The sequence below is a fragment of the Elephas maximus genome, chromosome 3 (assembly GCF_024166365.1).
Source record: "Elephas maximus indicus isolate mEleMax1 chromosome 3, mEleMax1 primary haplotype, whole genome shotgun sequence".
NCBI lineage: Eukaryota > Metazoa > Chordata > Mammalia > Proboscidea > Elephantidae > Elephas > Elephas maximus.
The window spans coordinates 90,099,428-90,121,856 of NC_064821.1; the positions used below are offsets into that span (position 1 = coordinate 90,099,428).

The following is a 22,429-nucleotide window of genomic DNA, read 5'->3' on the forward strand; positions in this document are numbered from 1 at the left end:
CTGCGCCCCAGGAATGCAGCCGCAGCGTGACCGAAGAGCTCCAGGGTGGGGTGGACTGACAAACGCCTCTATCCCGGGCCGGGGTCTTCCTGGGCACATCCCAGCGTCTGTGGTCCCGCGGCGTGGCGCGGCGCGGCGCGGCGCGGGACCCCAGTCTGGCAGGGGAAGAGAGGGCGCAGCCGGAATCTCTCACCTCTACGAAGTCGGCGGCTGCTAATGCCAAGTTTCCTCCTCGCGATCACTCAAGTCCGTCTACCCCTTGGGCCGGAAGCCGCTCGGGCTCGGGCGGGCCCCGCTCCGGCGGCGTTGGTAGGGCCGTCTCAGGCTCTTTTTCGCGTTCCAACTGCGCTTCGGCCTTAGGGGCCCCGGCGCCGCCTTGGGGAGACGATGGGTGGGGGCTGTCTCCACTTCTCCCCGCTCCGGCTCGTGTCCGCATAAGCCTGGACAGCAAGGGGCTGGGCGACTGTAGGCAGCGGCTCCACGGAGCGGAGGTTAGCGGGACTTGCCGGGAAAAGGGGGACCCGCCTCCGGCCACCCGAGCCGAGCTCCCGCCGCTGCGGCGGCTTGTTCCCGCCGGGCCCTCCGCCGAGGCGCTCTGCCCGCCCCTGCCGCCCCGCCCCACCCCGCCCAGGGAGCTCCGCCCCGGGCCCTTGGCTCTTCCGTCTTAGGCAGCCGCTAGGCGGGAGGGGACTAACCCTCCTACTCTTCCCGGGGCCGAGGACCCGGGCCCGCCAAGGTAAGGGGAGGCCTCAGCTCCTTGTGTCCCGGCCCTGGGTGCAGGCCCCAGCTCCGACTCCCGGGGCAGCGGGAGAGAGCCGCCAGTCAAGTGCGCAGCGGGAGGTGAGAGCGGCCGAGCTGGGCCACCAGGGGTCGCTGCAGAGTTGGGGGATACCCCTCCCTGTCCGCCTCGGTCCCCCGCCCCCTCCCCGCCCGCGCGCAAAACACACTCGCCCTAGAGGCAGCGCGGCGGAGCCGGAGCCGCGGCCGGAGCCCAGCCGGAGAGCGGCAGCGGCGGCGGCGGCGGCGGCACCATGACCCTGGGCAGCTGCTGCTGCGAGATCATGTCCTCCGAGAGCTCCCCGGCCGCGCTGTCCGAGGCGGATGCAGACATAGACGTGGTGGGCGGTGGCGGCGGCAGCGGTGGGGGGGAGCTCCTATCCCGCTCCGGGCCCCGCGCCCCCCGGGACGTGCTCCCCCACGGCCCCGAGCTTCCCCCGGAGGAAGCAGAGGCGGACGCAGCTGAGGACGAAGAGGAGTCAGGCGGCTGCTCAGACGGCGAGCCCCGCGCTCTAGCGCCCCGGGGGGCGGCGGCCGCAGCGGGAAGCCCAGGGCCGGGCGTGGCGGCGACCCGGGGCGCGGCGGGGCCCGGACCAGGACCGCCGTCGGGGGGCGCGGCGACGCGAAGCCCACTGGTGAAGCCGCCCTACTCGTATATCGCGCTCATCACCATGGCCATCCTGCAAAGCCCCAAGAAGCGCCTGACGCTGAGCGAGATCTGCGAGTTCATCAGCGGCCGTTTCCCCTACTACCGGGAGAAGTTCCCCGCCTGGCAGAACAGCATCCGCCACAATCTTTCGCTCAACGACTGCTTCGTCAAGATTCCCCGAGAACCGGGCAACCCCGGCAAGGGCAACTACTGGACGCTAGACCCGGAGTCGGCCGACATGTTCGACAACGGCAGCTTCCTGCGGCGCCGCAAGCGCTTCAAGCGGCAGCCCCTGCCGCCGCCGCATCCACACCCGCACCCGCATCCGGAGCTGCTGCTGCGTGGCGGGGCCGCGGCGGCTGGGGACCCCGGCGCCTTCCTGCCCGGCTTTGCAGCTTACGGCGCCTATGGCTACGGCTATGGGCTGGCGCTCCCGGCCTACAGTGCACCCCCTCCGGGCCCAGCCCCGCATCCGCATACACATCCGCACGCCTTCGCTTTTGCAGCTGCAGCCGCCGCCGCTCCTTGCCAGCTGTCGGTGCCCCCCGGCCGCGCCGCTGCGCCTCCACCTGGACCCCCGACGGCCTCGGTGTTCGCCGGCGCAGCCTCGGCTCCGGCCCCTGCGCCTGCTCCAGGCACGGGGTCGGGCCCAGGCCCCGCAGGCCTTCCCGCCTTCCTAGGCGCGGAGCTAGGCTGCGCCAAAGCCTTCTATCCCGCGTCACTGAGCCCTCCCGCAGCCGGTACCGCATCCGGTCTGTCCACCGCACTCCTGCGCCAGGGCCTCAAGACTGACGTAGGCGGTGGTGCCGGCAGCGGGGGCTCCGGGGCAGGGCAGAGGCCTTCCTTCTCTATAGACCATATTATGGGCCACGGTGGCGGCGGGGCAGCACCCCCGGGAGGCAGCGAGGGCTCCCCGGGATCGCCGTTCGCTGCGGCCGCGGGTCCTGGGGGTCAAGCCCAGGTTTTGGCCATGCTGACTGCCCCGGCCCTGGCTCCAGTGGCCGGCCACATTCGCCTCTCGCACCCTGGTGACGCGCTCCTGTCCTCAGGGCCCCCATTTGCTGGCAAAGTCGCGGGCCTTAGTGGCTGCCACTTCTGACCGTGGCGGGCTTGGGGCCAATTAGGCCCGCACTCCTCAGCCTCTCCCAGGAGCTCTTGCGGTGCCAGCGGAACTCAGGGAGTCTATTTATGAAGAGTCTCCAGACCTTGGGGCGGCGCGCGTGACTTGGCCCTTCAGGCTTCACGCTCAGTATCTCGCAGATAGTTGGGACGAAGCGGGCTCCTTCGCTCAGAGACAGGCCCGGGTATATGCAACGAGGTCGCAAGCAACGATCCCGTTCCAGTTCGAGCAGTAAAAGGGTGGGTGGGTGGGAGTTTTCGATTTTTGCCAGCCTCTGAGCCTCTCGGAAGCCCCGGAAGAATGCTTTCTCGGAGAGATGCCGCCCTGGCCCTGCGGATCATGCCAGAAACACCTACTGCGCCGAGAGGTTTCCCTTTCTGCCTCTCCCTTACTTCTTCTCCAACTTGAAGGCCCTGCTTGTCCAATATCATAATTGAAAGACATCTATTATCCACATTATGCTAAAAAAGAAAGCTCCCCCCCCTTTTTTCTGTTCTCTGAGGAAATTCGTTCTCTCTGAAGCCTAAAGCAGTGTCTACGCAGGTGAAGCTAAATGGAGGGGGTGTCGCCACAATCCTTGAGGAAACCCCCACCCCACTCCACTGAGGAAAAACCTTTCTCTTTTTTGTGTTTGGGTGCTTTTAAAGGAACTTTCCCTCTTTCCCGCGGCCGGCTGGGTCCAGCCACCCAGCACAGCAGCCCTGTCAGCCTCCTGCTCTGCCCCAGGCCCTGCGTTATTTATTGTAGCCAAAGGCAGTGAGGTTGGGATGGGAGAGGAGGGTCTGGGTCAGGGACTGGAGAGGTAGGGGGATGGGCAAGGGCATGTCCTGTGGCAGGAGGTCCTGTAATTATGTGTAAATATCTGTACAGCGGGCTGCTATCTGCATTCTCGTCCACTGGGTGTGCATTGATTTAGACTTCTCCACTGAGGGGAAACTCTGTGAAATCCTCTGATGGTTTGTGTGGAAGAAAAGAAAAATCTGTTTTCCCCCACTCCGCATTGGTGTCAACTGAATAAATGTATGTGAACTTCAGCAGTCACCAGCTCCGTCTGCTTGTCTGCATGCCCTTGTCCCTGTCAAGGCTCTCCCCGAAGTTCCCCAGCCCTGGCCAGCCAAGGAGTAAGGAAGGGCCCCTGAGTAGTCCAGGCAGGCAAAAGAGGGTTTGGACTTATCAAATACAGGAGGCACTGAGGTTTCAAACTGTTAATGGGGCTAGGATTCTGGGAAGCCTGTGACTCTCCTCCAGCACTTTCATTTTCACTCTGGTCTTAGGAAGGTTTGTGCCTGGAGTTTGGCAGAAAGGTCTTTTTTTAAATGCACCTGGGGAGTCTCATCTCTTAGTTGAGACTTTAGTGGGGCCTGGGCAGATTTGGGTGCCCAGTGTCCATGGAGACGATATCCTTTATGTCTAATTTGAAGTGAATGTGTTTTTGATGCACATTTTGTATGCCTCTTTGTGGGGGGACTTTTATGGAGCTTGTGACTTGTGCTTGTGTTTGTCTGAGTTGTGTGTCTTTGTTTTTTGTGTATGAATTGTATTTCTGGAGTTGTGTTTTTATTGCTATGTATCTGTGAACGTGTGTCTCCGTGTGTGTGTGTGTGTGTGTGTGCTTCTGATTCCCCATTACTGTCTCTGTATCTGTAAAAGGAGAAACGTTTGTGCTTGGCCACTGTAGGGTCTTCTTTGGCACCCCCTCCCCTCCCCACACATGGAACAGTCAGCACAAAGGGCTGTTGAAACTGAGGACTGTGAAACCCCTCTCTCCTCCAGTCCAAGAAGGTTAGAGTTGCACTGTGAGCTCAAGGAGAGAGTCAGTGGGTCACACTCTGTTAGGTTAATCCTCTCCACCCCTTGCGCCTTGCTCCCAGCCAGAGCCTGCTGCCTGAGTGCAAATCCACTGGGCTGGTTGGAGTCCTCCATAAGTCTGTTGAGCCTTCTAGCCCCCTGCCTGTGCCTGAGTTTCCCAGTGCCCAGATTCAAAGGCGTATTCCGTAAGACACGATGCTTTGGTGAAGTAAAGATGGTTGCCCAGCTCTTTTCACTGTGTGTTCAACTGAGATCAGAGGGGAGAAGGAGAAATATGGAGGTTACAGGAAGTGGCAGTTCAGTCTTCGCAGAAAATAGACATGCTGAGGGCAAGGGTAGGAGCACAAAGTGACAGCGAGACTGAGAAGGAAGAAGACAGTCAGAGACTCAGATGCAGAGAGCTTGAGAAGAGCGGGTAGAGAGAAACCACTCGGGCCTTTTCAGCTAGGATCCGAGGTACTAGCAACAATAGGAAGGGAGGAAGAGGTAGAGAAGAGAGGTCCCCGTAGGGAGGAGGTCAGAGTCAGAATTAGGGTGAGAAGAGCACACCAGAGCTGCAGAAGAATCAGAATTGTTGGGACTCCTGAGTCCCCCACCTCCATTATCAATGAAGGAGAGCTAAGGCTCAAGGTGCACATGGTAACTGCTGTCCCTCTCAGTGGTAAGGCATCCTCTCCTCCATCTTGTTGAGAGACCGTGGGAATGGAGGAAGGTCAGATGCAGTGGACCACTTCCTACCGTTTTACCAAATGGCCCAGGATGAGTAAGGGTAGGTTAATTGGTACAAAGGGGAAATATCTCGTGATACCAGATAATGGTCTCCGGGTGTCTGCTTCATTGACTCCCGTTCTGAGTTTGATTTCTTTTCACTCGAGGAAGTGTGACTATGTGTGTGTCCTCAGTAAAGTGCTTTATAGCTTCATGATCTCATTTGCCATCATTCCCAGATATTAGGTTGGAGCTTCGAGTAAAAGATTTATCTCTTGGTTTTTCCTCTCTAGAAAAGAGAAAGCTAAGCCAGCCAGAATTCATAAGTGATGGTGGATAGATAGATAAGGTACTTCCACCAGCTGTTACTTATAGAAGAAGCAGCAGATCCATTTTGGGTTCCTCAATACGTCTCCGTGAAAGTGTGTGTGAGAGAGAATTTATCTGAGCACTTTGCATGGCGTGGTATCTATTTAGGTGTGTGTTCAAGGGCCCATATCAGGAAGAGTAGAAACAAGAGGATTGGGGAAGAGTGAAATGTGCCCTTGCAAGGGCTTCTAGGGAGCTTGGAGCCCCAGACCCATGACCCAGACCTCGATTTCCCGATGTGATTCAGACCTAGGCCAGATACAAAGATGGCTGAGGACTGGGTGCCAGAGAAGGCACCGATGTCCAACTGGCCTTGAAAAATACCAAGAAAGGTAATTGCTGGAGGCTCCAGATGCTGAAGGCAGGGTAGAGGGGAGGGTGTTTGGAATTCTGGACTCCTTTTAGGCTGTATGTAGGGGGAACCCGTTCCCTAGGGAATGGCAAGGGCCCACCTGGGAGCTGGATTAGAGGGAGGGGCAAGGATCAGGATGAGGGAGTTGTGAAATTTGTGTGGTAGAGTCTGCCTGGCCTTTTTTTTTTTTTTTTCCTTCAGGCCCCAGGGGCTCAGTCTGGTGGCTCCCTCCTACCTTGTGGGTGCATAGGGTGAGTGCTTAGCCTAAGGAGGCTCATTAGGGGGCTAGACTTCTGGCGGGAGAAACAGAGGCCATCCTACCTCCGAAGCAGCTTCTGTGGAGACAGCTGAGCCTCTGCTCACCCCACAGCTCCCAACAATCGGTGGCAATAATAAGAAAATATTCAGGGCACACCTTCATCTCTTGAGGTGAGAAAAAAAATGCTAAGAAATCGGTCTCGGGTTCAGAGAGTGCTGCCGAGAGCGGGCAGTTTAAAGGGGGAGAAAATTGGCGAATTTCACTGGTCAATTTGACTTCATTTCGTTCAATTTCGTTCAATTTCATTCCTTTTCATCCGGCGCCGGGAGGCCCGAGGCCACAAGGAGGGGGAGGGGTTTTTTTTCCGGGCAGATTTTCCCCCATCTTGCAGATTTACTTTCTAGGGCTTCAAAAACAGTCCTGATTCTCAAAGTTGGAAATGCATTTTTCAGTCGCAGCTAAGGGCAGACATTTTATTTTATTGAGGAGGATTTTGTTGGGGTGATCGGGGCACATGGATGAGCCTCTCCCGACTTCTCTCTTGCAGCCCAATTAAAGCGGTTAATTCTTTTCACCGCTGATTCCTCCCCATCTTTCTTTCTTTCTCCTGGGGCTCCCCGGACCACCCAGGAGCTGAAGTTGAGGTGGGGGCGGACACTTCCCCTCCATATCCAATTTGTTCTCGCCGCAGCGGGAGCGTCTTCGTGGTTACAAAGCTCTTTTCCCCTGATGACTTTTTCCCCCTTTTCAAAAACACTTCTCTCTATCCCCTTCAACTGGCCACCCTCCCCTCCTCCCTCTTGGCTCGGGTTTATTTAAACTTCGCCTCCTCCAGCGCCGCGGTAGCGCGCACTTAAAGAAGTTGAAGGCTCGGTGTGCTCGGGTGAAGAGCGTTTGGAATCTGTTGAAAGGGGCGTTTTGTGACACTGATTGGGGTGGGGGCGGTTGCGGACCAGACAATGACCGACCAGGCGGGTTTTCCTCCGCAAAGGGTCAGGCTAATAAAGGCCCCGACGCTGTTTAAACGAGGGACGCTGTAAGAGAAAGGGAGGAAAGATTTGAGTGTGGAGCGTGCCTCCTAAGATTTCGGGCTTAGGGGGAGGTGGGAGGAGGGAGGAGGCAGCTCGCACAGGATCTTTACAGACAGGATTTGTGGTTTAATTCGGACCATGCACATCTCTCCAAATAGAAGCTAGGCAAGTTTGGGTTTGCGCCTCAATGATTCTGGTACGTGGTTCAAAAGGTCGTCTTGGTTAGAGCCTGGAGATGCGTCTAGAAGGTCCAACTATGGTGAAGAGGCTCAGTCCACATTTGTTCCTGGGGCTGGCGCCCTGAGATTTCTGAAAGAAGGTTGAAAGAGAAGTAAAGACGGGCAGGGGACAGACAGGATAATTCAACCTTAGTGCTTTTCGTCTATCAGCGTATTTGAGAGCAAAACAAACGACGATTGGAGTTTTGGAGCAAATTTATTCTGTTGATTAAGGTCAGAATAGACACGTACCAACCGAGAAAGCTGTAGTGAGGACTGAAATGTTCCCGGCTCTGGTTTCGGGAACGAATTTTTCTGCCTGCGAGTGGGCGCCGCGCGGCGCTGCGCGGGGCGAAACGGGCACCACCTCCTTCCTTAGGGGAGAAACCGCTGCTGCGGAAGGCTGCGGTCGCTCCGGAGGCCGGGAACCCTCGGAACGCTGGGGAAGGAAGGCGTGCACCGACACCCTCAGGGTCGTTTTCGACCTTCATACTGCTCCCAGCTCGGAGTCTTGGGTCCCTGCGGAGCAGTCTTCTTTCGTTCCACGCGGACTCTGAGCGGAAGTCGCTAGCTGTCTGCGACATTGCTTTTTTCTATGTGGCAAGGGTCTCAGTTGGGTAACCTTCTCCCGGCCACACTAACCTCCTCGCCGCAATTTCGTTTTCCCCCGGACAGGGTAGACAGGATCCCAGCCTTCACCCCTCCAGTCTCGCCCAGCTATTCAGAGATGCCTGGGGTCCGAGGGTGAGCATCTGACCCTGCAGGGCCAGGCGACTTGGGAGGATGTGGTACAGGGGTCCCGCGCGTTTCGCGACGGAAAGCGGTGGTATTCGAGGGCTGTGCGCGTTTCCTCCGAAGTTGGAAAAATCGCCTCAGGCTGGCTTCAGCTCCGGTGTAGGTACTTTTGTCTACTCCAGCAGAAGTATTTTTGGAATTGTGGTTGCGTGGATCTTAGGACTGGAAATGAAGAATTACTGGGGAAACAAAAAATTTAAATCCGCCCGTTTGATTCCTAAAATTTATCCCGTATCTGAAAAGCGTGTTACAGGTTATCTGTGTAGACACTGCGGAACACTGCGTGTGGGGGGCGGGGCAGGGGTTGAGGGTACAGTACTGCGGTTTATTGTCCAGGTTCATTCGCTGTAGTTTATAGAGCACCTTCGCTTTGCGCCCTCTTTCCCCAGCAGGTGTCGGTGCTCTATGGACTCCTTGACTTAGATGCCCTATCCCATTCAAATGCAGATGTGCCCAACCTGGCTGGTTTGGGGAGACCACCCTCCCATCCCCACTTCCAGTCTGAGCCTTCCTTGGGGCAGTCTTTTCTCCCAGGCCCTCTGGGCTCGCGGCTCAACTACGAGTTCTATAGCAAAAGTCCTGATCTTTTTGGGGGATAGGTTAGGCTTCCCCACATGTCACCTAGGTAAAAGAGGGCAGCTGGTGAGACTATCGCTTAAATTAGTCTTGAGCCCTTACCGGGGAGCTAGAGAGAGGGTCCTGAGGACCCGATGTTCCACCTCTCTCTTTGGAGCGAAAGGGACCAGGCCTGGGTCGTCACACAGTGGGTCATCGTTAGAGCCGGGAAGAGGAGCCAAGGCCCCTGGCTCCCAAACAAGTACTCGGATCTTGGGGCTGGAGGCGCTGGTGGGCTGACTTTGCATCCAGATCACGGCGTCTGGGCCACCCCGGCCAGACACGCTTTGAAGAGCCCCAGGCGGGAGGGAGGATCGTTCCCGAGTCCATTTGCAAACCCGTGGGTCTTCCGTAGGGCAGTGAGAGGGCAGGCTGAGAGCGAGGCCGCTTCCGGGTTCTGATGGGCCCCTGGCAGCCGCTCTGGCGTTTGATTTGCGCTGGATCAACCCGCACCTTGGTCCCTTGGTTCCTCTACTGACCACTTGATCAAAGCCTGAGGTCAGCAGCCTCAGGGTGCAGTCTGTGGCTAGGAACAATTTTCCCATCTGAGGAGTTACCTGGTGAGGATTAAACAGAGGCAATTTAATTTGCCCCCAGCCTCGGAGATCTCTTTCCTCTCAGGCTACTTCCTTCCATCCACAAATATTAGAGCACCTACCATTTGCTGGACATTGCACTGGAGGTGCAAGCAGTGAACATCTGCCCAGCATCATTATAAACAGTATAACTGAGTAGTTGAGAACTGAAAGCCAAAAGAAGCTATTGTCATCATAATTGAGACCAAAAAAGTTTGGTGTTGTTTAAAGGTTAAGGATATTGATTTCTACTTTATGATGATGACCACAGGTATCATAACCCGTAGGTGTGTATGTGCTTTTGGGATATTTGGGGGTCTGTGACTATGCTTGTGTGTGAAAGGGGACAGGTGTGTCAGCATGTGTGGGTAACTGTGTTTAGTGGTGAATGTGAGTGACTGTGTGTGTGCTAATATGTATATTTGTGACTGTATCAGTATGAGCCCACTCCAGTGGAGGGCTGGAGCAGAGGCCAGAGGGATGTGGGTGGGGAGGACTGGACTGCCTGGGTGGGAAGGAGGAGGCCTGAGTTCCCAGTCTCTTCCTCCAAGCCTTAGTGAAGACTGGGACCTGTCTGTTGTCTTCCTACTTTCCCCTGGCAGCAGAAGAGGCTGGGAAAGTGTAGTGAAGGTGTTACGGGTGCAGTAATTTGACCTTCAGTGGAGCAGATAGTGGGCTTCTGCTTCCTCCCTTTCCCCACAGTGTCCAGCACCTGCAGCCTCCCTTGGGCTTGGCATGGATCCACGTTGTGCCAGGGTCACAGAGGGGCTCCATTGTCTGGCCCCCAACTTGCACTCTGGCCAAGTGCTGCTAGTCCTCTTCTCCCTAGCTGGCAGGGAGGGACTTGGACAGCACTTCCAGGGGCTTTGGAGGCTTCCCTTTCATTCCCAGGAAAATAGCATTCTGCAGCGGAGGGGCTGGTGCAGGTGTAGTGTTGGTAACACTAGAGCTTGCAGTAAATTTGGATCCTGCAGCCTCTACCACCAACATAGATAATTAAGGCAATCATCTTGATATTTTGAGGAAACTAAAAACTCAGCATTTCCCCTTATACCCTAGGGCAATCTCAAGTGTTGTCTACACTGTGGATGCTTCTTATTCCTCCTTCTTTTCCAGAGGCAGGACGGGAGGAAAGCCGAGATCAAGGTGCGGGACAGCGTACAATTATCCAGATAAATCAGAGCATGAAATAGATCGCCCTTAGGTGAGCGTGAGGCTGGTTGCAGGGGAGCGGGGTGTGTAGGCAACAGGAAGGTCGCCTGCTCCGCACCACACGGGGTTCCCCCGGCTGGGGAAGGCGGCTGAATCCTTCCCCAGCCCCACGTGGCGCAGATGGTCTGGCACCTGCCGGCCGCTTGGTGGTGAGGAAGGAATGGGGATGCGTGGGAGGGGATGGTCAGAGTTTGTGAGTAAATGGTCTCTTTCACTTCAGGTTTTCGGAGGCGGTAACTTCCCTTCCTCCTTGCTTCTGAGTCGGTTCGCGAGTCTGTTAGCCTGGCTGCTCCGATCCTTGCTTCCTGCGCGCCCTGCCCGTCTCTAGCTTTTCACAGAGTGAAGAATAATGGTAGAAGATCCCGGTGGCCCTGTAACGAGCCTTTGGATTGATATTTCTGGTCGGGTGGGGGTGGGGGTGGGGGTGGGGGTGGGGGCGGGGGTGGGGGTGGGGGCGGGGGCGGGGGCGGGGGCGGGGGCGGGGGGGGAGGAGGATACAAATGGGCAGAGAGAGGCCAAATGTGTGTGTGTGTGTGTGTGTGTGTGTATTTGTGTAGGAGCATCAGGGATTCTGAATTCTTGGAAGGTATGGGGTTTTGGCCCACTTTCCCCCTCTTCCTTGGCCCTCATCTTCACATTTACCTAAAAGAGAATTAATTATCTAATACTGGGGGTGAAGTAGGAGGAGACAGAATTCCTGATTCTAGCTCAGGCCCTGACTCTCAGAGATCTTGGGCCAGTACTTGCCCCTCAATGGGCCTCAGTTCCTCTATCTGAAAAATGGAGCTGGAATGTGTTAGCCTGGACATGCCTTCTCCCTCTGGAGTCAGTGACTGCCTCCCAGTTCCTTTCTCTAGTTGGCTGAAAGGTTCTTGCTCCTCCCTCAGATTTCTCTCTGCCCAGGTGGCTGCCCCAGGACTTCCGCTGCAGGCCTTCCCTGGAGCTTGGCGCACCTCCTTTCTGGACCTAAGAGGTTTCTGGTGCCAGAACCTTGGGCTTTCTCCTCCCCTGGCAGGGCCAGAGAGGGGTGGCCAAGGCTCTGTGGACATCTTGGTCCCTCTGCTTAGTGCAAACTTACCTTGTGGAGGAGGGAGAATGTGGGTGAACCGGACAGTGAGTTTCTAGCGCTGCACATTGTGTCTATGCAGTGGCCCCATTTGTGAACGCCAGCCTCTGCCCCAGCTCCCTTTTACTCCTGTCTCGGCTCACTCTGACTGCCCCTTCTTTCTGGGAAACTCGGCTCTGGGTGTGTATATTTTAGTGTTGGGGACAGGTGGAGAAGGCAGGGCAGCCTCACCGGAGCCAGAGAACTGGAACCTTTGCCAGAGGGAGGGAAGGAAGAACCATGCCAAAGCCTGAATGAGGAGGTGGCTATGGCTCTGCCGCCTCCTCCAATGTCCCCACCCAAGGCCAAAATTGAGAATATGAGATTTAGTGGTGGTTGTAGCTGGAAACGCGCGCTCTCAGAGACAAGTCCCAAGAGTGAGTGTTCACAGATCCCAGCTAGAGGGACTGAGGGGAGGGCAGAGGGGAAGGGCCTTGTGTTGTTGCCACTTCCCCTGGAGCTGAGGTTGGATTTGCCAGGTGACGGTGACGTATCTCCTCTCCACCTGCATCTCAGACTCCAGGTCTCAGATGTGCTTATGCACTGAACTGCATTCTGTGAGCAGAAAGACAGGAACAAAGAATATTCAGAGCAGAAGCGATTCCTGAAGGGTGAGGCCCAGGATCAGAGTCCATGAGGCTGCTGGCCTGAGTGCGAAAGGAGTAAGGGCGAAGAGCTTGGTAGGTACCAAGGTTCCAGAAACCCTTCCGAATCCCAGATCCTGAGCACTGGTGGGGCCCAGCCACCTGGGGGCGCTGACCCCAAACTACCCAGAGCTGACCCTGTGCTTACCAGGACTTACCCTATGCTGACAGAGATGACTGTACACTAACCCAGGTGACCATACCTGACCTGGGATGACCTTCATTATTGAGGCTGACTCTGCTAACTGGGATGTCCTTGCTCCGAACTAGGCCAACATAGCACTAAACAGAAAGACCTTATGCTAATGAGGGTGACTCTGATCTGCCCTGGCCTGACCCTGTGCTAACAGGGATGACCCTAAACTGACTGAGGCAGATTCCATGCTAAGCGGGATGTGCTTGGGCTAACGGGGTTGGCTCTGTGCTCTTGTTCTCAAGGCTAACCCTCTCTGTACAGATAGTTGCTAAGGCTATATGATGGTGAATGCAGGTTCCATAGCTCTGGTACCAAAACAAGACCACCTTTTGCCCCCCAAAACTGCCACTGCTCCATTCCTCTCCTCTCTGGCCCTTTTAGGCAGTTTTGGGGCACTTGGTTGGAGAGAAGGCAGTCAGGGCTGGGTGTCCCCTGCAGCTTTGGGACTGGGAATTTTCAACATCAAGAAGGCAGCTGTGGCATTCCTCAGGGCCTTGGCTGCCCAGTGTCAGAGTTAGTGGCGGGACTTTTGGGCTCAGATACAGCAAGGGTCACTGGGGTGGGGATGGAGGAGTCCTAAAGGGAGCAGATTCTATCAAGTCTGGGGCATCTTCAGGGCCAGACTGTGGGTTTCTTTGCATGTCTGTGTTCTCATTATTACCAGGCCTCGCCACATCCCCACCTCCTCCATATATAGGGACAGATTTATCCTTGCAAAGCTATATCCTCTCTCTGTAAAATAAAATGAGATGATCACTAGACTGCCCCTTATTTTCTTGAATGTCCTCTACATCCACTCATAAGTCTCAATTCATTTCAGCAAGTCTGCTTTGGGCCTGGTCCTCTGTCCTACACTGAGCCTACAGTAGTGAACAAAACAGATGTGGTTCCTCTCTTCAGGGTGGTGACAATCCTCAGAGGAGAGAAAACCTTCCTGGAGGAGTGTTCAGCCCTCCTTGAACACTAGCAGGACACTGCATTCTAACCCTCAGGGCATCTTCAGATTGCCTTTTCTCTCCGTATCCTTGGAGTTGAGAGAGCCAGCCTGAACCTCAAGAGCAGGGTAAGCAAGCCAGGCTGGCTTTAGGATAGGAGATCCCTTCAGTTCTAAGGTCTCTTTACCCAGCATGATGTCAGGCACAATAAATAATTGTTGATTAAAAGAACAATTCTAGGAGTCTATGAGTCTACCCTTTGATGAGTTCAAGATCCGGTGATTCGGTTCATGTATCTCATTATCCTTTCTCCCTCTTTCTACTTGGCTTACTCCCAGCTGAGGTGTCACCTCCTCCAGGAAGCCTTCCCTATCATCTCTCCTCCCTCAGCCTGGGGTTAGATTCTGTGCCCTGGGCTCCTACAACCCCTGGTGCTTTCAAATAACTTGTTGTGGTATATTATGTCCTGAAGATGCAACAGTTAAGCGCTCATCTGCTGACCAAAAGGTTGATGGTTCAAACCCACCCCGTGGCTCTGTATGAGAAAGACCTGGTGATCTGCTCCTGTGAAGATTGTAACCTAGAAAATCCTACGGGAGCAATTCTACTCTGTCACATGATTTGAAAATCAGCTCAATGGCACCCAGCAACAATAGCATGTTCTGTTTACTGCTCCACCTCCCTGATCCGACTGGTAGCTCTTTGAGGGCAGAGCTGAATCCAATGCATCCCTTTGTTCCCAGCACTCAGCACAAGGCCTGCTACATGGCAGGGAACAGGGAATGTTGGTGCAAGGGCAGATAAGTGACTAAATCAACTACATGTGTAAAAGGGCCCTGAAAGTGTGTCACATTGACCAAAGAGAAGTGGGGTTAATGTTATAAAGAAGTATGACTCTTGATAGAGCAACGGTGATCTCTGGTGCCTGGTTTGGTTGGGGAGAGGGAGTGGGAATAGCAGTATTCAGGGCCAGGGCTGGGCGCCTGAGCCAGTGCTGCAAGATAACCTGAGTGAGAGAGAAGGCCTTACTTAAGCTCAGTTCATCTCCATTCTTGAGACAAAAGGAGCGTGGGCTGGCAGAGTCACTCTCTGAAGAAGGGGGCCAGAGAGCTGCCTCCCTGACATCTCCACCCCTGCACGCGCCTGGCACAGCAGCTGTCAAGGGAGCTGGCCTGGGCTCTCCAGAGCTGTACAGAAAAGATGAATTTTCCCCGCCCAGGGGCAGAGGCTCCAAGTGATTGCTGGGGTTAGGAGAGGAAGGCGGGTGGACAGAGGGAGTGGCTTTCAAGAGTATGGGACAAAGAGACTGACTCAGTATGGGGATCCAGGAGGAGGTATCATTCATTTCTGCTGGAGAGGACTCATCTTGTTTTTAACCCCTTTGTGACTCCCAGTCTTGTCTGTCTACCAAAAGTACAGAGACATAGAGGACAATATAAATGAATTAGGAATCCAGACTGGGCAGAAACAGTGCCAGAGAAAGGGAAACTGAGGTCCTAATGTGAGAAATCACTAGCCTTTTTTTTTTTTTTTCTTCCCCTTAAACACATTTCCCCAGTGTCTACTCTGTGTGGGCCTGGGCCAGGCCATTGGAAGGGGTGTATGGGAGGGGATAGAGCTAAATCCCACAGACTTCCCACCTGCCTCTGTGCAGCAAGCATTTACTGGGCTTGCTGTGGCTGGGTATTCCTGGACTAGGCCCACTGTAGGGGTAGGACGGGGTATAGGCTGGGAATAGGAAGGAAGTGCAGCTTCCAGTCTGTTTTCTGAAATTGGAGGTTGATAGCCCTTTGTGTACCAGGTCAAGAGCAGTAACCTCTGTGAGGGATCATAGCATAGGAGACTTCCTGGAGGAAGTGGGATTTGAGCTGGACCTTGAAGGTTAGGGAGAATTTAGACAGTGGAAGGTTGGGAGGGAGGTGAGCGCACTCCATCTTTTTGACCAAGGGCATTTAGGAGGGCTAAGAGTGAGTCCAATATAAAGTTGAGAGATCTACCCTGCCCTTCCCCTCTGGTCACGTGAATATTCCTTGCATTATAAACGATCCTCAAATTTCACTAGTTTAGCAAACAAAGGTTCTTTTCACTCATCTCATTGTCCAAATGTTGGGTGGGTGATGGTAATCATTAATGGGGAAGGGCACTTTGCTCCACATAGTCATTTAGGGTTCCAGGCTCCATCATTCTCTAGGGAAGGAGTTCAATTTTTTTTTTTTTTTTTTTTTGTGCCATGAATCTCCTTGGGAAGTCTCGTGAAGTCTATGGATTCCTTAGAACAAAAATTTGAAATGCATAAAACAGAAGTCACAGAACTATAAAAGAAATAATTATATTGACATTCAAGTATCAAAATATTAAAAAACATTTGTGATAAAACAATAGAATAAATTTGTGTTGTAGTGATAACAACGTAACAAGTTGAATAAAATTCAGCACAGGAGTCCCTGGGTGGTGCCAATGGTTATGTGCTTGGATGCTAACCAAAAGGTTGGAGGGTCTATCTACCCAGAGGCACCTCAGAAGAAAGGCCTGGTGATCAGTGTCCAAAAAATCAGCCACTGAAAACCCTCTGGAGCACAGTTCTACCCTGCACAGACAGGGTTGCCGTGAGTCAGGGTTGACTCCAGGGCAGCTTTTTTTTTTTTTTAGTAACAGTGAAATTTCAAAATGTGTTCGGTATGAAAGACCTTCTGATATTTCTGCAACAACTTAACATATTAGAAAATACCCATGTTTCCTATGGGTGACAAAATTACAGATATGGGGAATACGGCTGTGGTTTGTTGCCCCCCTTCATGATTGAATGAAATGCAGAATTTCAGTTCCAGGTTTTGTGAAAATAAAGATAAATTTTTTTCCTATCCGCCTTTTTGGAATTCTCCCTGCCCTCCCCCTCCCTCTAATTCTATCCATTGGCCCATTGGGAGTTGTGGACCTCAGCTCTAGGGCCTTGGAATCCTCTGCTGGGTCTTCTAATTTCAGCTTTTAGAAGTGGGAGAGAGAAGGGAGGATCCTGGGAGGTTGTTTAAGGGCCAGGTCTGCAAGTGGCTGATGTCACTTCTTATCACCTTCCTTGGCCAGAACCCAGTCATGTGGTCCCACCTCACTGCAAGGGAAATACAGTATGGCTGTGTGCACAGGCGGAAAAGGACTGGGATTTGATGACTGTGCTACACTGGCTCTGTCTTACCTCCTTCTTTCTTTTCTTTTTTTCCCTTGTGATTTTTTTATTGTGGTGAAATATATATAATAAAACATTTGTCATTTCAGCCATTTTCATGTGTACAATTCAATGACATCAATTATGTTCACCATGCTGTGCAACCATCACCACTATCTGTTTCCAGATTTTTTCATTACCCTTAACGGAAGCTCAGTGCCCCCTAAGCAGTGACTCCCTCCCCCCCCCACTTGTCCCTAACCCACTACCATCCAGTCGATTCCGACTCATAGTGACCATATAGGACAGAGTAGAACTGCCCCTTAGAGTTTCCAAGGAGCACCTGGTGGATTCGAACTACCGATCATTTGTTTAGTAGCTGCGGCACTTAACTATACCACCAGGGTTTCCCCACTTGCCCCTAGTAACCACTAATAAACCTTGGTCTCTGTGCATTTGCCTATTGTGGATATTTTATGTAAGTGGGATCATGCGGGATGTGTCCTTTTGTGTCTGACTTAAATTACTCATAGTCTTGCCTCCTTCTTGAGTCCCCTGTTCCATTCAGTGTTTTAAAGACCCAGCTGAGAGATTGTGACTAACTTGTTGCGAGATGCAGAAGACATTAGGCTTTCTTAGAAAGGAGAGAAGAGACAAAGAGAAAGACATTACTTTATTCGAAGCCCAGTAAGTCCAGTTCAGAAGGCACAGAGACCTCTGACTCCAGTCTGTGTCCAGTGGTTCCTAGAGCCAACCCCACTCCTACTGCCCCTCCTGCTACTCCCCACCCTGTGCAGAGAGGTTACTCAGAATACCCTTGGCTCATGGGATCCCCAGACGAAGACCTGCTCTGTGGACCACTACTCTTCCAGGTCTCCTTTCTATTCACCAGGATTGTTTGGAACTGGTCCCATGGGAGCATGTAAGGGACTCCCATGAGGGTATGTAAACTCACATTTGTCATAGCTCTATTCCTGGGTAAAGTCAATCTGATTAACTTATCCTAAACCAGGTTTCTTGTTGAACCAGGACTTAAACGAAACCACGCATGACATATAGTAGGTGCTCAGTAAATAAATGTTGAATTTAATGTCTGAATGAATGACCTTCTTGCCCTGCACATCTTGCCCTCTTATCACCTCTATTTCATTTCAGCCCTCTGTAGTAAGCAGGCAGCTCTGCTGGGCTCTTTCTCAGCTCAGGCTCACTCCGCTGCTTTCATCCTCCGGGGCCTTCTAGGAACCCCTACCTCAGCACCGCTAGGAAAGGCTAAAGATGATCTCTGTCTGCACAGGCTGGGGGACTCAGGAGGGCCCCAGAAAGGCGGAGAACCTATATCATCTTCGACTCTCAACCAGTGGCTCAGCTTTGCTGCTCTGGGCCATCTCTGCAGAGAGCATGTGTTCCCCAATCTATTTTCCCCTGAGCTGACTGACCCCAGCTTCTTCCTCTGCCTTCTTGAGATGCTACCCTAGCTCCTTTTTCAACCTCTTCTCTTATCTTCTTCTCCCCCTCCTCTTTCAGAACCCCTGCCCCATCTCTGCATTAATAGGGGGGTGGAATGGAGATCTGGTGTCAGGATGTGTTTGCTTTCTGATACAGAGTGCAGCCCTACTTTGCAAAGACTCCCTGGGGACAGGGCCATCAACAGAGCCAAAGTGCTGACTCTGCTCTGTACAAACACGCACAGAGACAGACGTGCTAGTGTGTGAGCAAATACACACCGCAAGACCTGCCGCCCTCCCCACCGCCCCCCCGGCCCGGCACACACACGCCCCGATGTATAGTTGTAGAGTTTTGGGTTTAGCTATACACACCAGGATTAAGAAAGTACTTAGAGATATAGCTACATCCAAGTGACAGGTGCATTTATGACAAGTAAATGAAAAAATACATTTAGTATTTATCCGGCTATCCCACTGCAGAGTTGATTGTGTGGTTAATTTTCTGATAAACAATAATGTGGGGAGAGTGTATTCCTTGGGAATATATATGGGACAGGCGTTACTAGCCAAGGTTATAATAATTCTCCTGTGAATGGGGCTTTATTCAGAATCTTTTAGTGTCTGGTATGTTGACAACAGGAGGTGCGTATACTGGCTGGGCCGGGAGTCTGTGATACATAGCAGTGTCCTGAACCGGGAACCTGGCATCATTTCGTGGTGGTCACTGTATGTGGGAGGAGGTATCTGTGTGTGGTGGTGTATTTGGCATGTGTGCACACGTGTACACGCCTGGGGCCAGCAGAAGAGGTGTGAAAACGTCAGGAGCAGCGGCAAGGCAGCCAGCCTGGCTCTTGGGAGAGACACTCATGTATGAAGAGCTCAACGCCCGAAAGCGGCTGTTTAGCAACTTGAGCATCAGATTATAGCCCACGTGGGCAGTGGTGTCAGGGGTCCCTGGTTGCTGTAAATACTTCAGTGCAATTGACAACAGCTTGTGGAGGGCTAAGTGAGATGGGGAGGGGGGCAGAGGGAGGGACTGCACCTTCTGCAGGGATCCTCTGCCCTACAGTCCTATCTCTGCTGGATCTAGTGCTGGTGGGGAGGGAGTGTTGTGGGGAGCAAGGGGTCTGTGATGTGATGGGTTTCAGAGACAGATAGGTTCTAATGACCTGGCATTTACAGCTGTGTAATCTTGAGCATTTTCTTTTTTTTTTAATCTTGAGCAAGGAGTCTTGGGGTTGTGTAAATGGTTAAATGCTCGTCTACTAACTGAAAGGTTGGTGATTTGAACCCATTCAGAGGTGTCTCAGAAGAAAGGCCTGGCAATCTGCTTCTGAAAGGTTGCATCCATAAAAACCCTGTGGAGCACAATTCTACTCTGTAACACATGGGGTCGCCATGCATTGGAATTTATTCCATGGCAACTAGGTTTTGGTAACCTTGGACAAATGACTTATCTACTCGATGCCTTAGTTCCTCTATCTGGAAAAAAAAAAAAGGCAACAGATCATAATACTCTGAACCCTGAGAGATTGTTGTGAGGAATTATAGGAACATCTTCCATCTGAAAGCACTTGTTGTAGTTATAGACATTAGCTTTTATTGCCTTTATGTGATAATGCCTGGGAATTAACACAGAGCCTCTCACATCGGAAGCCCTTAATAAATGTTAGCGAATGCTGTTAGCCTGTTGCTATTGTCCTCTTAAGCCTGGACCCATAGCTGCGGATACCACAGCCCTTCCAAGTATGCATGGAAAAAAGGCTTCCCAGAGGGCAGCCAGTGGATCTTTGTGGGTTTTCAGAGAAGATGTTTTTCGTCTCTCATCTTTCAGAGAATCCTGCTGGACGGGATCTGAGACCAAGAGTAGGCCCGGGGAGCTCTCTCTGTAGACCCGCCTGTCTTCATTAGTGCGTTGGCTCCTTCATTCTTGAAAAGTCAGGTGTAAATAGATTTCTGCAAACTCAATCGCATTTAAAATGCACCAGCAGGGCTGACGGCTTAAATGGACCCTGGGGTGACTTCTGAAAGTACCTCCTGAATGTATCTATTTTTTAAGGTACAAGTACTTATAAAATAGTAATAGTCAGAATTTCTTGTGTGCCTACTATGTGCCAGGTTTCAGCATCTGTTGTTCAATTATAGCCTCACAACAAGCCTGCAGGGGACATTATTCCAATTTTCCAGAAGGGATTGATGTACAGAGAGTATTGTGCACCTACCCAACATCACACAGCTAGAAGGTGAAAGAGCTGGGATGGGAACCTCAGACAGCCGATGTGAATGTTCATGTTCTTCCCTCCCTGCCCTGCCCTGGCCTGTCCTGTCCTCCCTTCCCCTCCCCTTTCCTTTCCTTCTTTCTCTCCCTCTTCTTCCCTTCTTTTGTCTGCAGCCACATAAGAATCTTTATTTTGCATATATGACAAAGAGGGTAGTTCCAGGCCTAGTGGAAGCCTCAGTCACCCAAACCACAAAGAAAGCCTTCGACAGTGTTTAAAAAGTAGGAGTAGTGGTTGCAACAGTTCTCTGGATTTCTGAGATCACTTGTTAAAATCTTTTTTCTTATGAACATTTTCGAGTGTACACAGAAGTAGAGAGAACAGTACAATGAACTCCCTATGGGCCCACCATTCAGATTCAACAGCTATCAAGGTTTTGCTTCATCTATCTTCCACTTTTTTTTTTAATTATGGTAAAAATACACATAATGAAACATTTGTCAATGCAACAATTTCTGCATGTATAATTCCTGACACTGATTGTATTCTTCATGTTGTGCAACTATTCTTGCTACCTTTTTCCAAATTATTCCACCACCGATGAACATAAACTCAATGCCACCCAAGTAAAAACTCCCCCTTTCCCTCTGGTAACCACTAAAATTCTTTGGTTTCCATATATTTGCTTATTTCCTATAAGTGAGATCATACAGTATTTGTCTTTTTACACTGACTTATTTCACTCAGCATAATGTTTTTAAGGTCCATCCACGTCTTGGCATCCATCAGGACGTCATTTGTCTTTATGGCTGAGGAGAATTGCATTGTTTATCCATTCATCTGTTGATGGACATTTTGGTTGTTTCCACCATTTGGCTATTGTGAAAAGGGTAGTAATGAACACTGGTGTCCAGGTTTCTGTTTGTGTTCCTGCGTTTACTTCTTCTGGGTACATATACATAGGATTGGGATTGCTGGGTCATCAACTTTCTGAGGATCGCCTGAGCTGTTTCCAGCCTCTACTTTTTTGAGAACCTATTTTAATTTTAGAAGTGAGGGGTGGATGCATCATTTCTGTTGGTATTCTGGTCACACATTGAACTATACCCATGGAGGCATTTTTTTTTTTATTCAGGAGAAATTGATATATTATCATATATTGTAGGCAAGTGTCTTTTCTTACATTTCTATAGAAAGTTATTGCAAGATCCTTCTAGGTCTTGTGATTACATCGATATTATTGTTGATTCCCTCTTCGCACCATGTTAAATGATTTCTGGTCCAAATCACTTGTTTTAATCTCTCTGAGGGAAGAGCTTCCTAGCAAGTTGGAGGGGACCACTTTCTCCTGTAGCCCCATTCCCCATGGCTCAAGTCATTTGATGGCCACCAGAATATTTACTTTCTTTTGGAAGGATGTGATGAATCTCTACTTCTCCTCCTCAAGCTGATAATTGTGATCATAATAAGTAACAATCCTCGTGACCTTCTGCAGCATTATATTCTCCACAAGGACCTCTCTCTTAATGCTCCCGTGAGCAGTCCTGTTTCTCCTCCGATTATGTTGTACATATGTTTTTTGTATGTTGAATCCACCCATTCTTGCCTGTAGTGATGGTGTCTTGGACAGGCACTTGGTTGGAAGCAGCAGGAGGGAGTTCTTCCATCTTAGGGTAAACCTTGGCTTCCAAACATGTTCTGTTCCTTCATGATACCTGGACCATTAGTCTCAGATCCATTGGATAAGTCTTGAGCACTCTCTACTTACTGATGTTTGAAGCACAAGTCTAGATAGGTGGTGAGTCCTTGGGCCACGAGACCTACCCTTCTGATGTGTGATCAAGTGCTCTGCTACATGTGGCAGTGGCTTCTAAAACAATTTGCTGAGTAGAACAGATAATTATCAGCATGACAGGTAGCTGTCTGTCTGTGCACAGGACACATTTACCTTGTAGCTGCCTGGGTGACCATCTTGTGGGATCATCATAGGAAAATATGGTGGGTTGGCAGCAAGACCACATTATACCCTGGTAAGTTATATTGCTACTTCACTCAATAGCAAAAACTTTCCCTGCTTCCCACCAGTTCAGATACCCTTCCATCCTTTTAAAAACAGGCGCGGGTGGTAATTTCCCTTGAGGAACTAAGACCCCAGGTAAGCTGAGTAGTTTGTCCAAGAGTGTGTGGACATGGTTGCATCTCTGCCTGGATTTCCATTATCTTTGTGAGATGCTGT

General features: G+C 51.8%; 1 protein-coding gene across 1 annotated transcript; it reads left to right on the plus strand.

Moving 5' to 3' along the window:
* Positions 1–656: 656 nt before the first annotated feature.
* FOXD2 (forkhead box D2) lies at positions 657–2,719 on the plus strand. Its single transcript, XM_049875965.1, has 2 exons — positions 657–736; positions 957–2,719. The coding sequence occupies exon 2, from the start codon at positions 1,032–1,034 to the stop codon at positions 2,523–2,525; it is 1,494 nt and encodes a 497-aa protein (XP_049731922.1). The 5' UTR covers positions 657–736; positions 957–1,031; the 3' UTR covers positions 2,526–2,719.
* The last annotated feature ends 19,710 nt before the right edge of the window (positions 2,720–22,429 follow it).